Source organism: Chelonia mydas, chromosome 10 (genome assembly GCF_015237465.2).
Source record: "Chelonia mydas isolate rCheMyd1 chromosome 10, rCheMyd1.pri.v2, whole genome shotgun sequence".
In the NCBI taxonomy this organism is placed as follows: domain Eukaryota; kingdom Metazoa; phylum Chordata; order Testudines; family Cheloniidae; genus Chelonia; species Chelonia mydas.
The window spans coordinates 76554493-76576731 of NC_051250.2; the positions used below are offsets into that span (position 1 = coordinate 76554493).

Below are 22239 nucleotides of genomic sequence, written 5' to 3' on the forward strand. Positions count from 1 at the left end.
TGAATATTTTTCTTTTATTCCACAGATTTGAAATCCACGGAGTACACTTTCTTCCTGCACCTTCTGCAGCCACTCGTAGGGGAAAGCATACACAGGACTGAAGTGAACTGAATTCTCCTGAATTAAAAATAGGATTTTTTGACCCTAGTGTCATTTGACCATGAAAAAATTACCAGAAAAATAGGAAAGGAAAAGAAACCAGCTGTTTAAAAGGTATATATGGGCCTCTTTTGAAACGTTCAGTCCCTATTTTCATATACCAGTACCCCTGGGCTTTGCACTCAAGCTAAGGAGTATTAAAAGGGTATAATAGGGATTTCCCTACTATAGTGAGAGAAATGTGGCTTAGTGGTCTGAGTATCAATGGGATTCAGAATCTCCTCCTCTCTGACCTGGCTCTGAGAGTAACTCCCTCTGTAACTCTGCACACCATGTCTCAGTTAGTCCGTCTGTTTTTGTCTTTGCAGCTATCTTCTCAAGGTGATCATGGAAGGTGAGGATGCGGTCAAGTTTCACTCTGGGGCATCATCATGTTGCACATTTTTACCACAGAAAGCTACGTTCGGTGTGTTTTTGGCACTCCTATCATCAAGATGAAATGCATTTACGATTGTTTTTCCAGGGGTTGGTTTGAGCCTCCATTTCTGGAAGTATTGTTCCATCATTCGGAGGTCCTCTGTTAATGCTTCCTCAATGTCATGGAAGTTTGGTGCTTGGATTGTCACGGCAAGATCATCTGCATATCCAAATTTAAGCGATTTAGTTGGAGACATGTCACTTATGTAAATATTAAAAAGGGTTGGCACGAGTACAGAGCCCTGTGGTAACCCGTCGTTTATGGCACAGGGTAAGCTGGTCTTATTACTCTGTCTCTTACTCAGCATGGTTCAAAGCAGGCAAAGTGTTTGGTAGCAAGGTGCAGGTTTCTGCATCAGGCCCTTAATCCATACAGTGTCATATGCAGATGACAGGTCGACAAATACTGTGCCAGAGCTTAATTTTTTTTGATAGCCAGCCTCAGTGTGAGTTGTGAGTGCCAGAACTTGGTCACAACAACTACGTTTTGGCCAGAAGCCTGCCTGTTCAACAGGGATAACTGGCTCAGTAAAAGGGCGTATTCTTTTGAGGATGATCCGCTCAAGAAGTTTATAGGTCGTGCTCAGTGGAGAAATCAACCTATAGCTTCCCAGTTCATCAGTGGGCTTCCCAGGCTTTGGAATGGCAACGGCCACTGCTGCAAAGATAAAAACGAGAGCCAACATCATTCAGAAACTCGCAAGCACAGCCTGGGGTGCATTGGCATCAGTGTTGTGACCATCTGCCTTGGCACTTGTATAGTTGGCAGATGAATATTGTGCACCGGTATGGAGCGGAGGCAGCCAGACATGACTTGTTGACACCCAGCGTCTCCTAGCAGCACCCACCAGGATTGGGGCCCCACTGGGCTACACTTTGGTACAAAAAATTTTGCTAGCCAATTCTTTGGGGGCGGGGGGTGTGTCTCTTACTCTATTCAGCATTGGTGAGGCCTCATCTGGAGTACTGTGTCCAGTTTTGGGCCCCACACTACAAGAAGGATGTGGAAAAATTGGAAAGAGTCCAGCGGAGGGCAACAAAAATGATTAGGGGGCTAGACCACATGATTTATGAGGAGAGGCTGAGGGAACTGGGATTATTTAGTCTGCAGAAGAGAAGAATGAGGGGGGATTTGATAGCTGCTTTCCACTACCCGAAAGGGGGTTCCAAAGAGGACGGATGGAGACTGTACTCAGTGGTAGCAGGTGACAGAACAAGGAGTAATGGTCTCAAGTTGCAGCGGGGGAGGTTTCGGTTGGATATTAGGAAAAACTTTTTCACTAGGAGGGTGGTGAAGCACTGGAATGGGTTACCTAGAGAGGTGGTGAAATCTCCTTCCTTAGAGGTTTTTAAGGTCAGGCTTGACAACACCCTGGCTGGGATGATTTAGCTGAGGATTGGTCCTGCTCGAGCAGGGGGTTGGACTAGGTGACCTCCTGAGGTCCCTTCCAACCCTGAGATTCTCTGATACTCAAGCTGTTTCCCCTGGGGTCAGGAACGGCCACACCCAGTGACACCTCATTTCGCAAAGATGGTGCAGACCCTTTTTCCAGGTCCTCTCCTGCCCGGCACTGTGAGACCCATGGTAGCTCCCAGGAGAGGCAGCCAGGGAGCAGGACCCCCTTTGGGCTCGGGGCAGGGCGCCCACCCACACAGCTAGCCGGGTCTCTGCCCCAAAGAGCTTCCAAGCAGGGTGAGATGGGGGGCAGAGGGGAAGGCCAGGGGCAGCTCGGCTCGCCCCTTGGGAAGAGAGGCGCTAAGGGGCCACGCCCTGCTGCTCCCGGGGGGGGGCAGCCCTGGCCTCGCCCCCCTGGCCAGCCCCAGCCGGGGCGGGAGGCCCGCAGCACAGCGGGGTCCCGCCCCGCGCAGGCAGGGGAAGGCGCCGGGTGGGGTCCGGGTCCGCAGGCGGCGGTGGCTGGGCGCACGGCGGGGCGTGGGCGCGGGCTGGGGGTTCCCGGTTCCCAGCACCCCGCCTCCTCCTCCTGCGGCCGGAGCGAGCCACCGGAAACCCGACTGGCTGCGAAGCGGGGCGAGGAGGAGCAGGAGGGAGCCGGGGCGGGGGGAAGGCGCCGGGGCCAGGCTGGCTGCACGTCCCGCTCCCCGGGCAGGCGGATCCGGACCCCCCCCGGCCCGGCATGTTTGAGCGCCCGGATCCGGTGTCTGCACCGCCAGCCGCGGGGCTCCTGCTGCCGGGGACGAGCCCGTGACTCGCGGTGAGCAGGGGACGCTAGCGGGCTCCGGCCATGGAAGAGGAGGTGAGTAACTTGGGGGGGGGGGGTCCGCGGGAGCCGCCCCGACATCCCCCCCCCCTTTCCGGGGGGGGGGAAGGAGCCCTGAAAACTAGCAGCGCCCCAGGGGGAGGAGAGGGCAGGACGCGGGGCGGCGGCCGGGCGAAAATCCACCTCCCCCGGGGTAGAAGGGAAGACGCTGCCCCGGAGCCTGAGTTTTCACCCCCCATCCCTAGTTGCATGTGTTGCAATCCGCAGAGTTCCTTGGGCTGGACAGACTCTTCAGCCCTTTTTCTTTTTTTCTTTTTGGGTGCAGCTCTGCCCCCCGCCCAGCCCAGCGCGTTGCAGTTCTTAAAAAGCAAAATAGGAATAACAGGATGGAGACAGGGAAAGAAAGTCTGCTCCTTGTGTGTGTCCACCCCCCCCGGGGCTGGCGGGGGAAAGGGAACAGGGGAGAACAGAGGCAGCTCTGACTAGGGCCTGGCCTGGCCTGAAGACTTTTTTTTTTCTTTCTCTTCGGTTTTGGTATGCGATGGCATTTGGCCCGGGAAGTGGAGGGTGAGCAGATTGTTGTTGATGGATGATAGGCTGGTAATAAGGGGGAAAGGAGAACTCACTGCTTCCGTGAGAGCTGCTCACTCTGCTTTTGCTCCGACCCAAGCTGGACGCTGGCCCAAACACGCACCTTCTAGTGCACTGGGTCTCCTGGGTGGCACTGGAAGATGCTGTCCCCTTCTGCCAGCTGGGGTTATCTAAAGTACCCCCAAAGCTCCTTGCTGAATGCAAACGTGGATGGGTTAGTTTGAAACCGAAACAGGAAAAGGGGCACCAGGCATCGCAACCACCCAGCAGCTGGGTGCCAGTTATCACACGTAAGAGCCGCTGAGAATGGCCGCCCAACATGAACAAGCAAAACACCTAATGTCTTGGTGCCCCAAGTCCTCCTGTTCTTTTTGCGGATACAGACTAACACGGCTGCTACTCTGAAACCTAATGTCTGTTGCAGTTTCTGCTGTATCAATAGTGCAGCAGGTGCAAGGCGCTCACACTGCTGTGGTGAGGGCAGGGTAAATCGCTGTCTGATAAATAGTATAAAGGGCTCCATTTTTTTAAATGGCAGTCTTGCTGACTTTTGGCTTTCCCATGAACAAGTTACAGAATAGCAGTAATTCACTGGATACAGTTTTCCCTCTGGCTTTTAAATACGAACGGCCACACTGGATCAGACCAGTGGTCCATCTAGCCCAGTATCCTGTCACAGGCCAATGCCAGATGCATCAGAGAGAATGAACAGAACAAGGCAATTTATCGTGTGATTCATCCTCTGTTGACCTGTCCCAGCTTCTGCCAGTCAGAGGCTTAGGGGCATGCAGAGCGTGGGGTTGTATCCTTGACCATTTTGGCTAATAGCCATTGATGGACCTATCCTCCAGGAACTTATCTAATTTTTTTCTGAACCTGGTTATGCTTTTGGCCTTCACAACACACCCTGGCAACAAGTTCCACAGGTTGACTGTGCGTTGTGTGAAGCAGTACTTCCTTATGTTTGCTTTAAACCTGCTGCCTATTAATATCATTTGGTGCCCCCTGGTTCTTGTGTTGTGTGAAGGTGTTAATAACACTTCCTTATTCACTTCCTTCACACCAATCATGATTTTATAGACCTCTGTTGTATCCCCTCTTAATAGACTCTTTTCTAAGCTGCGCCATTCTAGTCTTTTTAATCTGTCCTCACATGGAAGCTGTTCCGTACCCCTAATCATTTTTGTTGCCCTTCTCTGTACTTTTTCTGATTCTTGTATATCTTTTTTGAGATGGGACGACCAGAATTGCACGCAGTATTCAAAGGGTGAGCATACCATGGATTTATTAAGCAGCATTGGTATTTTCTATCTTATTATGTGTCCCTTTCGTTATGGTTCCTAACATTCGGTTAGATTTTTTTGACTGATGCTGCACACTGAACAGATGTTTTCAGAGAACTTTCCATGATGACTCCAAGATTTTTTCCTTGAGTGGTAATAGCTAAGTTAGACCCCATCATTTTGTACATAGAGTTGGGATTATGTTTTCCAATGTGCGTTACTTTGCACTTATCAACATAGAATTTCATCTTCCATTTTCTTGCCAGTCATCCAGTTTAATGAGATCCCTTTGCAACTCTTTGCAATCAGCTGTGGACTTAACTATCTTGAGTTATTTAAATGGTTTCAATTCGTTGGGTGAAACTGGTCTATCCCTATTTTTGTACTTTCAAAGTATGGGTATGATGAAACCCAGCCATTTAAAATGAAACCCTTATTTATGCCATCATACTTCCCAATTCTCTCCGTTTAAGGATTTTGTACTGGTGCCCATCACCATAATGTCTGAGCCTCTGCCAGGCTAATAGATTGACAAAGAGCCTTGTGGGCTTCATGAGGGTGTCAACTCTTCTCCCATATCAGGCTATGGAAGGTTCTGCTTGGAAAGGGATTGAATTTGGGAAAATGCATGTGGCAATTGTTTCTCTTTCCATGCACTGTCTGTGTTTGTGCATCTTCGACCCATTGCATAGTAATCTGTCTCTTCCAGGATTTATTCTATAAACTACGAGCTTGCAAGCAACTTAAACAAATGTCATTCTTTTTCTCACATCATCTGGCTACAGCATTATTTCCTCCTCCTTTCCCCAAATGAGAGTCTGCTGCCCTTATATGGGCAAAGCTCCCATTGCTAACTGGAATGGGAGTTCATCCTGCTTGAGGACTTCAGAATTGGGCCACGGCACATTTGATGTTAAGCCTTCAAGTTATGCCTTTCCCCTACTTCATTTCCGGCTCCAAAACTGTGTGGCAAGGCCCAGGGTGTCTGAAAACTGGCAATAAGACAGTTGGGAGACTGCAGTGCAGCCCAAGTTGGTAGCGACTGAAAGTTGTTATTATCCATGGGCCTACATGAAATTAATCCACATCACAAAAGCCACCTTCCAGCTGGCAACCTTCTTAGCTGTTTTGGTAAGCAGGCCGAGGCCTGAATGAGCTTGGATACTGAACCAGACCAAGAGGTGGTCGCCCCCGGTTTAGGAGTGAGGCGCATTGGCAGGGTGCTGGGACGACAGCGTTCACTCCAGCTGCCAAGGCTGCCCCTTCTGTGTACCGATGACTTAAGTTTGCAGTTCCGCTCGCTCTGCACTTTTTTTCTAATGCTAAATTAACACTTCACAGGCCACTTTTTCAAAGACAGCCTCGAATTCTGCACCCACCAGTAATTGCAAATGTAGTTTCATGAGCCCGATCAACCATAGGTGGCAACGGTTAGCGTTAATTGTCTAGTTACCTGATTTGCTGTTACAGTTTTGATAGAAAGCTAAATTAGAACACTTTGGCCTGCAATATTGTATGTGCAAGATCAGAGGCCAAGTTGAGGTCCCCTGGGGAAAAAAAATATTTTTACCAGATGGCACTAGGGCATTGGTTCTCAACCAGGGGTACGCAGAGGTCTTACAGCAACTCATCTAGATATTTGCCTAGTTTTCCAAGGGGCTACATAAAAAGCACTAGCTAAGTCAGTACAACACTAAAATTTTATACTGCTCTATCTACTATACACTGAAAAGTAAGTACACTATTTGTATTCCAATTGATTTATAATTATATGGTAAAAACAAGAAAGTAAGCAATGTTTCAGTAACAGTGAGCTGTGACATTTTTGTATGTTTATGTCTGATTTTGTAAGCAAGTAGTTTTTAAGTGAGGTGAAACTTGCAGGTACGCAAGATGGATCAGACTCCCGGAAGGGGGACAGTTGTCTGGAAAGGTTGAGAGCCTCTGCACTAGGGTATTCGTTAAAAGTAGAGGGAAGTAGTTCTTGTTACAGGTGTACTTTTGATTAGTCATAGTTAGTTACAGTTGCTATCTATCTGCTTGAAATGAGGTTATTGAAACTGAGGCAGGAACTTCAATACCTTATGTATAGTTAGTTCATAAACCACCATAGTGATTAAATTTTTTTTTGCTCAGAAGACATGAAACTTGTGGTTTTGTGAGCCTGAAAATACTGGGAGAGGAGGCTGGGGGGAGGGTAGAGCTGGTTGTTTAAGTTTAAAAAATAAAAAGCCTCTGAAGTCTTCCATCCTTGCTAAGATTTGTAATCCTATGTGACCCACATACCAGGTCCGAGAGCACAGAGTGGAACTGAGGCCCCGATCCTGCAGTCCTTGCTCTGGCAAAGCTCCCATTAACATGACATGCTAATGTTTTCTCTTCTGGCACGAACCTACTTCGTTGCCACAAAAATAGTCCACGAAAATGTCAGATGCTGTTTCTGAGCGGACCCTCCCCTGTTTCACTGTAACAAACATGAATGTTTAGTTATGTTGACTTTTATGCCTGTGACATTACATGTTGCCTTTGCTCATTTTCACCTCTCTCTTGAGAAAGGATTAGACTAGAAGCCAGATCCTGGGCTCGTATAAACTGGTTCACACTAGCTAAGGATCACGCCCAATGGGTTTGATTTTACATTCCTGGTACAGTCAAAACTCTTTAGGATCTGATCCTTGGGTCTGGTCAAGTTTCTCTCGATGCCAGGCTGAGGGATGGGAGACTAAGAAGTAGAGCAAAGGATGACCATACCCTGCTCTAAGGGATGGCGCTAACGAAAGATGCCTTGTTTAGGCAGTTCGACCCCCTTTGCACCACCGTAGTATCCAAGGAATGCTGACTTGAGCCCCTAGTGTTTATGTTTTAGGAGAGGCCAGGGGGCTGGATGGCAAGTTCAGGCCTAGATAATTTCCCCCCGGATCTGCAGGGTGGGCGTCTCTGCTCATGGATCTCCCTGCCTGCTTGGAAAGGAACTGGGGGCTGGTAGTCTCCACAGCACCATTCCACTGCCTCTTTATGGGAGCCTGCTCTGTGGGGTAAGGATCTGTGCAGGCCCAGACTGGCAGGGTGCAGGGCTGACCCGGGTTTGGTGGGTCCCACATCATCCCCCAACATCATTCCCTGGGGACAGTATCACAGCCCAGGCTTTATTTCCTTTTCCCCAGAAGCTGTTGGCACTGGGGAACCTAAGGGTGGGTCAAGTGTTCTGGCTCCCTTGGGCTATGCGGACAGGGAGCAGGAGTTTTTGGTGCCAGCAGCCAGATGCTAACCCTCCATGTGGATGGCTGCTGCAGAGCCCCTGGGCTATGTGCAGATCCTGGAAGTTCTGCATAGTTTCGAGGCGGAACCATACGTGGCTCATTTCATGGTATGGAGCAGACTTGTGCCCCTGAGCGATTGGAGGGGAAGCTCCGCAAAGGGGTCCTTACAGGGATCCTCCTCCCTCTTATTCCCTCCTTGTGGATTCCAGCATGGAGGGGTCCGTCTAACCCTAACTGAAATGATAAAGGAGTACAGCGAATATCACTGAGTTTGAAACGTTAAAGAACGAGTGGATCCACAGGGAGCGCACAGGATCAGGACTGGTCCTAAATATAAGCCATGAAAGAGTACGGACTGCAAGGTTGTGGCTCTGACGGCACCCCTTGAACTCCAACATAACCTTGCACATTCGCCTCTTATAGTATAAGCTTGATGATGAAAATGAACTAAAACATGAGTAGTAACAGGGCCGGTAGGTTTTTAGGAGAATAAATTAACAGCTTATGTTTTACACCGAACATTTTTTATTTAAAACCACAGAAACAACAGGAATGGGGGAGTTTTCCCTCTGCAGAGCTAAGTCCGAGGTCTGACATGTACATCCCTGGATGTATTTCCTGACAACATTGCTGCCATCTGATGGGTTAAGTGGGGATCATACATGTTTTAATATTCTCTTGCAAAAAACCTGTTAGAACTCTGAGATTTCTGTAAAATTAAGCCCTTGGGGCTGACAGATTCTCCTCCCTGTATAAATCCAGAGCGGCTCCAGTGAACCCAGCAGAATTACACCAGTGTAAAACTGCTGTAAGTGAGGTTGGAACCAGGCCCCAAGGACCTATGAATGACATCGAAAGGCAGCTCATTCAGGAAACCAGCATGTCTATATTTGTGCACTAGCTGATGTTTCCTGAAGTGGCAGATCACAACAGAGTACAACTTCCTGGCAACCTAAAAAGTTAGGTAGGACAAACGAACAAGAATTATAATACCGCCTCATTTCCATGAAGAGCTTTGCATGTACTGCCATCCTGTATTGCGGCATTTTCAATGGCTATTTAGTGTGATCAAGATGGCACCTGCCTAGTGACCCAACTATCCCAGGTAAATCTCTCTATAAATACATGCCAAGACACACAATTTCTTAGTATTGGCCTACTCCAAAGCCCATTAAAATTAATAGGAGCTGTTCCATTGACTTCACTAGGCACCAGAAAAGGCCCTATATACAGAACAACTCCGTCACTTTCTCCCCCTCTCTCTATTGGCGTGGCTGCCTTCCCTGCAGTTCCAGTTCAAACAAATGGCAGCTGCAATCCAAGGGTGTGTTCATTGTGAGTTGGATGCATGGAAACAGATTTGTTACCAAGGCTCACATCATCTGTCAGTAAATCTCACACTAAGTTTTTGGAACACCTCCTTCTACGCTCGCTCTGTCTGTAATCAGTTCTGGCCATGGGACTATCTGGTTTCGATCTCCGTCCCTGCACACTGCATTTCCTCATTTGAAAAAAAAAAAAAAAGATGGCCAAATTACAGTTACTTTGATGAACTCCTTTCCTACAAGAAGAGTTGCATTTTGTAACTAACCAGGACCATATTGGGATGGGTTGGGATTCTGCCTTCATATTGCATGCTAATTTAGCATTGCTAAGAAGAGGACAAAGCTTCTATGATTTATCTTAGACAGAACAAGCCTCTTGTCCCAACAGAGTATGGAGGAAACTCAGCCTGTGTTTAAAGTGTCATTCTCCTGAAATACACTGGAGAATTCTGGGTCGGCCTCCCTGTTGCAGTCAGGAGTTTGCTGAAGCGCTGTTTGCAGGGGAGTTGGCTCAGCTGAAGGTACACTAAGGGATTCCAAATCTCTGCCTGTTCCTGCAGAAGAGACTCGGAAAAGGGTCAGCGCTCTAACAACAGCAGAGATGAAACGGTGAGAAGCACTGGGGAAGGATGGATTCGGTTTGTGTGGAAGCCTCATCTTCCATTGCAGTGGCTATTCAAGAGCGTGTCCTGAAGCTTGAAAAGAGCTTGTGCCTTCAGTGTTTTGTATTTAGGGGAGCTTTGCTGACCACAGACTCTCCCTCCTGGGTTTCTTTCTTCCATCTGAAAAGCTTATTGGTACCAGATACATATCCGTTTATTTTTTAAATCATGAGAGTAATTCATCCCCGCCATTGTAAGTGGATTTGGAAAATGACAGGGCTCAAGAATGAAAAACTTGTGTTCCTTGTGACTCCCGGGACTTGTGATTCTCCTTCACGTGTTGCAGTCACAGCACCTGCAGCAAGCCCATGGCTGTGGGACCTGCTTCCTCCCCCAAATCCTGAGATTTTGGGGGATAATCCTGAGACCCTCAAAAATTCCACTTCCCACAAACCTGAGATTAAGCAGGAATAGTTCTGGGTGGGGTACATTGCTGTAAACTGTGTATGAACTCTTAGGACAAATGAGTGGGTTCTAAACCCACAGTCCTGATTCTGATCCCACAGTGGTGGGAATCAGGAGTGACTTTATTGTGGTGAATGGAATGCAGCACTTGTGTGTGGGAGATGAGAATCAGGCCTTGTAGCTCTGGTGCAGAGCAGATCTATGTTTGATAAACCCATGCAGCCAGCAGTTGTCTGTGAGCTGCCTGCACACGTATACAGTAGCGTCTGCGTGTCTAAGTAGTGTCTTATGATGATGGAACCTAAGACCAGCCTGGGGAATAAATGAAAAAGGTACATTAATGTAGCAGCAGGGACTAGAGATTGGAAACTGATTTGCCCACCAGTGTTTCGTTAAACACCAAGGCACTGAAACAAAGCAGGGGTGCACAGCCAATATTTGGACATTGATTTTGCTCTTCTACAATCTCTGCCCCTTTGCACATACTTACAACCCCCTTCTTCCCACGTTTTCAATGCCAGGACTCAGACTGACAGGGAGGTTTCCCTAGCGCCAGCTTCCCTAAGGCAGCATATTGTCTTTGCAGCATATTCCACTGGGGAGGGATAATGCACAACCCGAGCCCCACGGAGGGCCTCCCTTTCCCTATGGGCCAGGGGAGATGTGTGTGCAGTGGGTGCCCTCAGGATGATTCAAGCCCTGGCATTCGCTCCAGCAGTGAATTGGAGGTTTGGAAAAGGTGGCTGTGGAGAGGCAAGGATTGGCGGTTAGATGAAGATGGGGCGGGTGAGGGGGACACAGAAAACTTTGCTTGCAACAGCTACAAATGCCCCAACTAAAAGGAACTGTTGCTTTAAACTTCCTTCTTTTCCTGCTAGTCCTTTCCACTCAAGTTAAAATCAGCACGCTACAGAAGTTAGCCTGAATGTAGGGAATGAGTCAGTGTGAGGAACAACAGAGTGCCGAGAGCTAAGCCCTTGTTCCTGCTGCCCTTGCGTTGCACGATGCAATTCAGCCTAGCAGTGTTAATACGCAAGTCTCAGAATGCCGAAGCCGGCATGGCAGCGGGGCCCGGAATTCCACAGGTTACAGCAGTGCAGCCCACAGCTGACAGCATCGTGTGTATGGAAGAAATGGCCAAGCTTTAAGGAGAAAAACTGGGCCTGGAGAAACTGCCTAAGAGCGGCTCTGGGCTGGACCCTGGGAGTTGTGGCATTGACTACAATGGGAGCAGGAGTAAGCCCAGGAGATTTTCCGGGTTTCCTAGAGTGGGTTAGGAACAGAGCGGAGTCGAACTCCAGCCCACAACAACTTGAGATGTGGGTGCTGTTTTTCAGGTGCTGTGGTGCAGGGAGCCCCTGGGATCATGGGAATTTAAAAAGGGGCCCAGGGGAGCAGCGGTAAGGAAAACCCCAGCAGTGCAGCTACACCACTGTGCTGAAAGAGAGGAGAGCGCCTTGGGGGCTAACAAGGGGTGTGATGGCAGAGGCAGCCTTCGCTTCTGCCAGCTCCCTCCTGAGGCGTTGGTTCTGGAGTCCATTCTGCCAACCCCCTCCCTGAGCTGAAAGCTGCCTGAGGGGACGCTGCCTGAGTCGTCCTTGCCCTGCAAGGTGAAAGCCTGACCCCAACCTTTCTTCAGAGTTAGTGAACGGCGGGGAGTGAATGTCCCTGGCCAGATTGTGACTCCTGGTAAGAGACGTGTGTGGCAAAGAGGACCTGCCAAACTGAAAGGGATTGTAAGAGCACATGTGGGCCCTACGTCCTGCCAGTGGCCTGAGTGCGAGGGGTGGGGGGTCTAGCACCTCTCCTCAGCAGGCCCTTTGGAATACGTAGCTACTGCTGCCTAGGTCTGAAAAGTGCAACTGACCGTAATCTTCCTTCCCTTTGCTTTTTGTGGTGTCTTTGCAGGGTGTGAAAGAAGAGGTCACGGAGAAACCGAAACGTGCTCCGACCGCAGACAAAGCTGGCTGGATTAAGAAAAGCAGTGGAGGGCTTTTGGGATTATGGAAAGATCGTTACATCCTGTTATGTAAAACGCAGCTACTAGTGTATGAAGATGAGGTACGGTTTGCTCAGGCTTTCCGGAATAAGGGCCCTCTCCTGCATGGTGCGGAATGGGATCAGGCCCTTAGTTGACACTGGATGTTTGTCCTTCACCCTTTCCTCCAGTTCATGTAGTCCCATTCAGTTTCTCAAGAAAAATCTTGGAAGGTTAAATGCAATAGAGAGGAGACAGCTGGTGCATTTTAGAGTATATTGTATATTATAAATATTTTCACCCATAACAAGAAACTGCCAATGTTTTTGCCAAATTTGGAAAAAAAAGAGATTCCGTAAGAAACGGAGCAGATTATCAATTTGGGAGCAGTGGGAAGGAGAGTGGGACATGGATTTTTTTGCTTTTTAAATTATAAAACTGAATTGCAACAAGCTGACTTCCCACCTGCTGCTCAAGTGAATGACACAGCCTTGCAGCTGTTTGGCAGCCTTCAAATGTCTGGCCTGCAACGTTTCAAGCTCTTCAGGGTTTCACTTACCCATTCATGGGTGTGGAGTGTGTTTGTGAGCATTTGTAATGCTCCTTAAATGCAGACACAAGGCAGATTTTACTTGGCTTTCCCCTTCTATTTGATCAAAAGCAGGACTAAACTGCACTGGAGTAGGACCTGTTCCTTCAGCCTTTCTCCTAAGAGCCCTTCTATGCACTTCACTGGGATTACTTGCATGCGAAAAGTTAGAGGGCCTGGCTCTAGTTTAATACTCTTTTCAATCAACCGAAAAGTAAGAGCCAAATTAAATTTTCCTCGCATCTGCATTCAATGAGGATTATAAATGCATGAAAATATAGGGCCCAGTCCCACAGAGCTTCAATGAGACTGCGTGCATGAGTAAAGATTTCCAGGATTGGGCCCCATGATTTCAGTGGGATTTCCTGTGTGAGCCAGATTTTGTGGCATCCAGCCCAGAAGTGTAAGAAAATTATAAAGCAAAGCATGTAAATAAAGTTTGTGTGTCCTGTGTCAGGGCCACCAGAATGGGGAAATATTTCACCAGTTACATTATTGTGATGATTTGAGGAAGAGCAACCCTGAAAATACTTTTGGTTCTTCTTCCCCCCCCCCCCAAATGTGCTACCTGATGGAGAAGGTTTGACACAAATCAGTCAAGTCAAATGCCACTTGGTATGCCCCCCGGCAATCACCATTGCCCCTTTGAGGCCATTTGTTCTGAGCAGAGCCAGTCAGAAAATGGAAATCCCCTTGTGCAAAAAATTACACGTTTTTCAAAGACTGTTCATCCCAAACTGGGACACAAAGTCAGAAATGTGAGATTATTCATGGGAAGGGATTTCCTGAAAAACACCCATTTTGAGAGAACCAAACCCTAATTTTTTGGTTTGCTGGACACTGAGTACCCCTGTTTTCTGCCTCCCTCCCAAGTCTGGCTGCAGTCCCCCCAAAAGGCTCTTGGCAGTTTCACTCTCTCCCTGCGGGCAGAAAGGGAAATTGCCAGGAGCCTTCCAGGAGGGCACCGGGGGAGCCACCATTTTAGCGGGGGAAAAATCAAAAGTTGTTCGTCAAAATCAAAATTTTCCCATGCGAAAAGGGCATTTTCCACCAGAAATCCACCCTGATGGGAAATTTCCAGCTAGCTCTGAAACTGCCAGCGCCATGAAGTGCTTTTATGAGCATTTAAATGAGGAGTTGGAATAAAATGCTCATCAGCAGCCAGAAAGTTAGGCACACGTTTATTAGCTTGGGTGTAGGGGGCGTAACTAGGCCTACAGCTGTGAGGCAAGACATGGGACCCAATCCTGCAAATTGCTGAGCCTCTGTTGAGAGCTGCCAAGTACCCCGGACTGCTGTAGACTCCAGCTGAAGTTTCAAGTGCTCAGAGCCACACAGATTCGGGGCTATAAAGACGACATAGGCTTCTAAAAGGGGACATCTTTGAAAACTAGATATATTGAGGTTTTTATCTTCACAGAAGGAAATGAGGCATTTTAAAGTAAGATTAATCTCCACAGACGTTCAGGGGAAGGAAACCCCTAGCTCTTTAAAGAGGTATTTTATTTTCTCAATAGGGAAAAAAGGACATTTATAACAACCAGGCACAATATTTTCTGGTAGCGTATCGGTTATGGTAACATCCTGTAGGAAATTGCATCTGTAACCTTGGTTAGCAGGCTCCTCCCACTGTTGGAAATACAGGGCCATGGTAATATCTATAGGCTGTTAAAGTGACATATATTGAAGAAGTGTATCTTAGGAGTGGAAATTCTATGAAGTTATGTGGTAGTGTAATAAGACAGCATATGCTTGTGCAGATTTGCTGCCGGGCTACTGAAGGAAATGGCTGTTTTTAGTGAGGCACTTATAAAAAGGTCCCCATTCCTGTAAGATGTGAGCCACTCACATTGCATGTCTTTGTCTCCGCAGCAACCCAGCAAGGTAGGGAAGTGGTATTATCTCCATTTTACAGAGAGAGAACCGAGTCCCAGAGAAATGAAAATGATTTGCTCAAGGTCACACAAAAAGTCTGTGGCACAGGGGGAACTGAAACTGCATCTTCTGCTTCCTGGTGCCCAATCTGAACCCCAGACCCCAGGGCCATCCTACATTCCTTTCCGGTATCTCTCGTTGCAGGCCTAAAGAGGAATACAGCTTCCCTTGCTCTTTTGAGAATCAAATAGTTTTAAATGGAATTGCTTGTGCTTTTGAAAGGTTGGGGTTGTTAGCCCTAGGAAGTGAAGGCCTCTCCTTAGCCTGTGCAACATGATAGTACATGATTCCTTCCTAATGTGTCCCAAGCCTGACCCGAAGGGGTGAGATGGGAGGTCAGCTTCAAAGGCCTCTCTGCTGAGAGAGGGAAGGGAAGGGTTTTAGGATAGGCATGGCTGTCTATGAAGTAGTGGACCAGGCCCCACCAGTTCACTGGACTTCAACCAGTGACCAAGAGGCAACACATCCTTTTACCAGCCTTCCAACCCTTCATGAATCAGTAGAAGGCCAGGTTTTCTAATGCTGGCCCCTGACAGTTGCTTCATTTGTAGGTCTAAATGCCATGCTTGTTTTTCTGAGTGCACAAGTGTGCAAGCTACACATGGAAACATTTGTGTGTACAAAGTTTGTGCATACACAATTGGAGGCAAAGCTAAAAGCGCTGAAAATCTAGCTACGTCATATTGCATCACTGAAAAATATAGCATAAGACTAGCACAAATACTGTGTTAGCATCATTTGTGGTTATCTTCTATAATTTGTCTTAGATTGAGATTTGGCAGTTAGGATTTGCCAGTCCCCTCTGAAACATGTTCATCATCTCTTAGCCAGGCTTAGGGTTGTTTTAAAGGGTAGCTGTCTACCCAAGGCAAACTGTAATTGGCTATCATATTACACTGAGCGTATGGTTGGTGAAAATCTCTGGTACCTTTAATATGCTTCAAACTTCCTTCAGTTGATGTGGTATGAAGTTAGGTGTATTTCCTGTATCCCATTTTGGCTTCACCTACCCACCCATTACCCTAATCTCCACATGAACTCAGACTGTGCTACCCGAGATACATTTATAGTATATACGTTGCACACATAACAACCGTAACTTTGGCTGCACGCATACCCAAACTAATACATACAAGCACATGGCACTCACATTCTCAGGGAGCTGCTCAGCTACTACAATGATAAAGACGGTATAAAGCATATATAGAATAGAATAGAGTTGTTATGAAGTAATGATTCTGCCTGTCTTCAAGAGAAATGTGTATCCTGGCCAGAATGAAAATGAAACTCTGAGAATTACAAAGGATATCTGAAGAAAATAGACTCCTGTACAGAAGGAGGTTAAACATAAAACTTGGTGCAGTCCCAATACAAATTAGACAGTATCACTCACTCTTGAAATTACCTCTGATCCTTTTTTCTGCAAAGTAACAGAACTAATTTAAAAAGTTGGTTCGTTATGTTATTAAATGTATATCATTTAAGGCATCAAGGAACATAATCTAGCATGTAAAGAACAGGACTGGAGGTTAGGGCAGCTGGATTCTATCTCTGGTTCTGCAGTAGACTTCCTGTGTGTCCCTGGTCAAGTGCTCACCATCTCTGCCTGCATTTCCCCCATTTGTAAAGTGGAGATAATGCATTCCCTACTTCAAGGCTTAATTAATTAAATTACTTGGAGATCCTCAGAAACAGAAATTATTATTACAGCCAATCTAGACATATACTCAGTGGATAGCCACAACAAATACATTTGGGGCTGGACAAAAATTTTAAATCAAAACTTTTTTTTTTAAATGGAAAAATGGCATTTTCAGCTTGATGAAAAATGTTATGCCCAGTGACAACTTTCATAGAAAATTCTTGATGATTATGTTGGAAAATCATAAAACCAAATCTCCCCCCCCCGATTTTGTCATTTTTACAGTTTTTGGCAGCTTTCAGTCAAAGATTCTTGACTGCCAAACACAACAAAATTTCAGTTTTGGGTTTTTCAACAAACATTCAAAATTTTGGGGGGGGGGGGGGGGGCAGGGAGGGACCTTCAATTTTTCACTCAGCTGTACCCACATGATTTTTAAACACACAGTGCTTTGAGTACATGTATTAATGTGTTAAAAAGTGTCCCAGTGTGAACAACTTTCTGCCTCAGGCCCCCAATCCAGCAAAGCACTTAAAGTTACATCTGTGCGTAAGCAGTCAGCAGTTCAGTTGTCTACTACCTGAGTAATCAATGAATTTATTTTCATGCTTCAGGTTACACACATGCTTAATTGCTTTCTTGCATCAGGGTTTTAAGTGTCTCATTAATGTCCCTAACCCTAGCCAGTGCAAAAGTGATTTAAAAATCATCCTCTAACACATGTCAAGAGAAAGGAGGATGAAATAAAATTTACCGTCCCGCTGTCACCTCTCAACAGTTACGTGTAGTGCTCCTGAACCAGTAACTGAACAGTATTTGAAATACCATGGGACATCCCCAAACAGCTGTGCTACAATATAAAGGGAAACCCTTGATTGCAGATTAAGGCAGCTGCTGAATTAAACTTTTGAATCTTAGCATGACAGAAAATGGTTTTTGTAACTCTCCTGTGACACGAGAGAAAACCAGAACCCAAGCAGGTGGGGGACAGACTGACGAGTCCCATTTATAAGAGCAGGTCTCCAGAACTCAGAGGTGGCCTTAAAGTTACAGAAACATGCTGGCCGATCCTGAAAGATGCTGAGTGTATATCACTGCCACAAGATCCTAGGGACATGCTGGCACTCAGCGCCTCTCAGAGTCAGGCCCTTCAATTCTGTATTTCTGCTGTGGACATTAGATAGGTAGGATCTCCTTTTGACCTGGCTGGGCACAAAAAAAAGGCCAGCCCCTTGCCATTGGTAAACTGTCACATTTACACACACAAGTCACATTAAGACATAGTCCAAGCCTAGAATCTTCCTTTGCCTCTTATACAGGGTTTCCTTCTTCATATTGGTCCAGGCTACCCTTTTCTCCCCCTCACTAGAGGGGGTAATTTACTTGGGAAACTCCGATTTCTGAAATCCCGTCTCCTCTATGGGGGCACGGCCTAGAAATCAGGCCTGTGCCCTAGGACAGGGCCTGTACACAGAGAGTCAGCCCTTCTGCAGTTCTCTGTGTCCCCCATCGGTACTGCATCGGAGGCGGACGTGTCCTCACTTATTCCCTGGCTGTGCCTAAGCCCCAACTCCTCCCCCCAGGGAAATAGTGAAGGTTAAATGCTGCAGTGACCAGCATATTTCCAGAGCTTTGGAGTGGGGGTGATGTCCATTGTAGAGCTTCTGGTCCCTCACCTGCCATGCCTTCCACTCCCCCAAAACCAACTATTCTTAGACAGGAGAAGGGCTTCTCTGGGATCTGGGGGAGGGTGCCTGTCAAACCCTCTAGGCAGGAAAGAAGGGGTGGAGGGCTGGGGAGGATTACATGGCCTTTAGAGACATGCTGAGAGCACAGCTGCTGGCACGGAGTATTGCCCACAGGCTTTTTGAGCGAACCTCCCCACAAAGCTCTGCCAGTCCACCTTAGTCCTCACCCCCAACAGACTTGCACAGAGAGGCGGCTAACTGGGTGGCAATTTTATGATGTGGGCAACTCTCCTCTAACAACCCAGCTGAGATCACCCAGCCTATAGGCACATGTGTTTGACCTCACTCTCCTCTGTCATTTGCTGGCTTGGAGGGATTATTAAATGTTCTATTTCCATCCCTTACATGTTTGTAATTATATGGCAAGGAAAGGCAGCATGAGCCCTGTGTCAGAATGCCTGCCATCTACATAGAGGGCTTGATCCAATGCTTAATTTGTGCCAGGGCTGAGTCCCGGCATGGCACCTCTAGGCGTGGCAGTTCAAAGCCCCAGCACCTCTGGGCTTGCTGCATCAATTATGAATGTACAAAAAATTGCTTGAGCCCTGGCATCAATTTCATTACAAATTAAGCAGTGACTTGGTCCTGCATTTTTGGAGTGAGTTGGTTTCAGTGTGAGCAGGAGCAGGTTCACGCTGCACATCAGATGCTGATGCAAATGCTCCCAGTTCTCCCCTCACACTCACCTCCTCTGTTTAAAATGGAAATAAAATGCTACTTTCATTACAAAAAATCCAAACCTAAGTTAGGTCCAGACACCTTCGCGTCACTCGCACCCTGCTCTGCATCCCAGCACTGCAGCTGGGGCCTCCTCTGCAAATATAATGCAATGAAAGAAATTGCAACACAGCCAGAGCTGGCCCCTGTGACTTAAATGTCAGGTGGTAAACCAAGGAAATTCCCCTCAGCTCACTTCCTTGTGACTCTTCCCTGCTTCTAACTGTTCAGTAACTTCCTGGCTAGGACATGCAGCCCACAGCCTACACTCCTCTGCACTATTTCCCTGGTGTTTGTTAATCATAGCTAGAGGCTGGTCTGAGCCCCTAAACATGGGGCTGAGACCAGACCTCACAATTTGGGGGTGCTCACAGCTGGAGTTTTAGTGTGCGATGGAGACGGGCCTGAGTCACGATGTTTGGATTTGGATCCCCACCTTCCATAAAGTCCATAGGAGTTGGCGGCCAAGTCCTAGTCAGAGCCCACATCTTTGCAGAACACCCCTTGGTTCACATCTCAGAGACCTCGGTGTTGCTGCTTCTCTCTCTCTATTGTGAACATCCCGATGTGCTGTCTGCAGAGGCTGCTGTTCTCCACTTATGTGGCTTCAGGGTTTGCTACGCTAATGTGAGAGATTGATATGTCTGAACACTGAGCTGATCATGAACTCTTCCGGGCAGGGACCCCCCCCACCTCTGTGTTTGTACAGCACCTTGCACTGTGGGGCCCAAATGAGATTGGCACCTCTGTGATATAAACACATCATCATATCCCCTGTGTGTTACACTGTGCTCCCTACCAAATGGACCAGTTGAGAACGATGCTGTTTCTGTGTAACTACACTGAACCTGGACAACGTGTGCATGACATTTTCGCTATGTCATTAGGAAGAATGGGCCAAGTTCATCTGATTGAAATCATCATGGACTGCCGTGGAGTTACGCCAGGGACAGCTAGGCCCCAGCGAGGCACTGGCATTGGTAGTGCTGCTTTCTTTGTCGGAAAATGATTCTGTTTTGACAGATCAAACATGCAGACAGGAAATATGTTCTTCACCAACCTACAGCAGTCACTGACCTTGTTCATGTTGAGGGAAAGGTGACCCACGCCTGCAGCACAAGAGATCCTGGAGAGCTGAATTCTTGTCCCAGTTCTGCCAGACGCCCTGTGTGATCCTGAGTAGTCACAGTCTGTACCTCAGTTTCCCCACATGTAAAACAGGGATAACATTTACCTAATGCAGTGGAGGACTGCGAGGCTCAGTTAAGGCTTGTAAAGTGCTTTGAGATGGTGATAGAAGGCATAACAGAAATGCGAAGTTTTGCCAGTTCTGCTCAGAGCAACAAGAGTCCTGCGAGCGGACGCCTCTTCTGAGTGACATACAGCCTATACAACAGCAGGTTTTCTTCCACGAGGCCTTTGCCTGATTTATGGAGGCTTGCTGCCTGCGTAACTATAATTGCACGTGGGTTTTTTAAAGGAGAAAGAGCATTGGGGAGACATAAAGGTGGGCTGAAAAGGCAGATGATGTTGGTATGGATTTGATTTAGAGGTATCATGTTGCAGATAAAGGTTTGCTTTCCCCTTCTCTCCCCACTCTGCAGGAGGAACAGAAATGCTTAGAAACGGTGGAACTGGAGAGCTATGAGAAGTGCCAGGATTTGCGCGCTCTCTTGAAAAGGAAAAACCGTTTCATTTTAATTCGATCCCCGGGTAAGAAGGTAGGATTATCCTTCTCTTCCCCTTAAACTCCACTGCCTACTGACGTATCTATGTATATGTGCCTAGACACCCAAGGACACCAGAATTCTCATTCTGATTTTGCAGTGATTTACGGCAAAGAACTAGCTAATGTGTGTATCTATCATCCCCGCTCCGTCCCTCCTTCTGGGCTCTGCTGTGTCTCATAGATCCTAGATTGCTAACAAACAAGGGCGATTCTCCCTTTAATGAAATATGGACCTGTGCTTTTGGAGTGGGAGGCTCTCAGGTTCATCCCCAATGCAGCAGGGATGTTATGAGCAGCAAAGGAACCACCATAACGTGGCTGTGAATTCTTTACAGGAGGTGGGGAGGGTGGAATGCCCTGTTCTTCTTGTGGGGCAGCAAGACGGGGGAGGAATTCTGTCTTCACAGCTACTTTCCCTCAGGAGAAGTGTTTCCTCATGAATTTTTCAGCTTTAGAGTCTTCTGTCCTTCTGTCGCAGATACTGTTTCATCAGTGGAGAATGAAAAAACCTGCTTCTTTCTGCACCCATCTGTTCTCCCCTGGGTCCTGATTTAGGACAGCACTTAAGTTAAACATGTACTCGAGTCCCACTGAAGTCAGTGAGAGTTATATAGGAAAGAGTATGGCTAAGTGGCTAGAGCATTGGACAGGGACTCCAGTGACCTGGGTTCTATTCCTGGCTCTGACCTGATGCCCTGTGCCTCAGTTTCCCCATGTGTAAAACGGGAATACTGATCTCCTTGGAGAACTAGTGTTATTATAGGAAATCCCCCAAATTCTAGCACAAGGGGTTCCTGTGTTACCATCTGGTTCCACCTAAAATTAGTGCAGGAGTCAAAATGCCTTCATAAATATACTATAGCACTGAACCACAGTGTCAAACCCTGCTTGCTTCGCTCGCCCACACAGCCTCGCGGCTTTCAACATAAGACTGTTGTGAGCCAGAAGAGCTGGATTGTGCCCCTAGTTTTGACCGTCATGTGTCATAAACAACTCAGCTAGCCATTTTGTCCCGAAGGTTTGATTCAGCAGAATTCTCTGAACGCCAGTGTGTTTATTTGACTTATGGGTAGTGATTGTTTTACAGCACTGCTTGCTACTGGTTCTGCTTGGGGGTTTACCGTAATTCCCGAATTATAGGCTACATAGTTAGTCATCTTTATGAGATAGAACTTTGCAATCATAGAAATGTAGGGCTGGAAGGGACCTTCCGAGGCCATCAAGTCCAGCCCCCTGCACTGAGGCAGGACCAAGTATACCTAGACCATCCCTGACAAGTGTTTGTCCAAACTGTTCTTTAAAACCTCCAGTGATGAGAATTCCACAACTTTCCTTGGAAACCTACTCCAGAACTTACCTATCCTTAGAGTTAGAAAGTTTTTCCTAATAGCTAACCTAACTCTCCCTTGCTGGAGATTAAGCCCATTACTTGTTGTCCTGCCTTCAGTGGACACGGAGAACAATTGATCATGGTCCTCTTTATAACAACCATTAACATATTTGAAGACTGTTAACAGGTTCCCCCCCTCCGTCTTCTTTTCTCAGGACTAAACATGCCCAGGGGTTTTTTTAACTTTTCC

At 47.3% G+C, this 22239-nt stretch overlaps 1 protein-coding gene across 2 annotated transcripts in view; it reads left to right on the top strand.

The window, feature by feature from the left end:
* The first annotated feature begins 2426 nt into the window (after positions 1–2426).
* Positions 2427–22239, top strand: part of PLEKHO2 (pleckstrin homology domain containing O2) — a 40883-nt gene continuing 21070 nt past the window's right edge. The window contains exons 1-3 of one of the 2 annotated variants that reach the window (XM_037910754.2): positions 2427–2831; positions 12230–12382; positions 20535–20651. In XM_037910754.2, coding sequence (XP_037766682.1) covers positions 2820–2831; positions 12230–12382; positions 20535–20651 — 282 coding nt within the window. In that variant the 5' untranslated portion in view covers positions 2427–2819. Of the gene's footprint in view, positions 2832–12229; positions 12383–20534; positions 20652–22239 lie in introns of those variants that run through there. The other variant, XM_037910756.2, reaches the window with a different exon arrangement.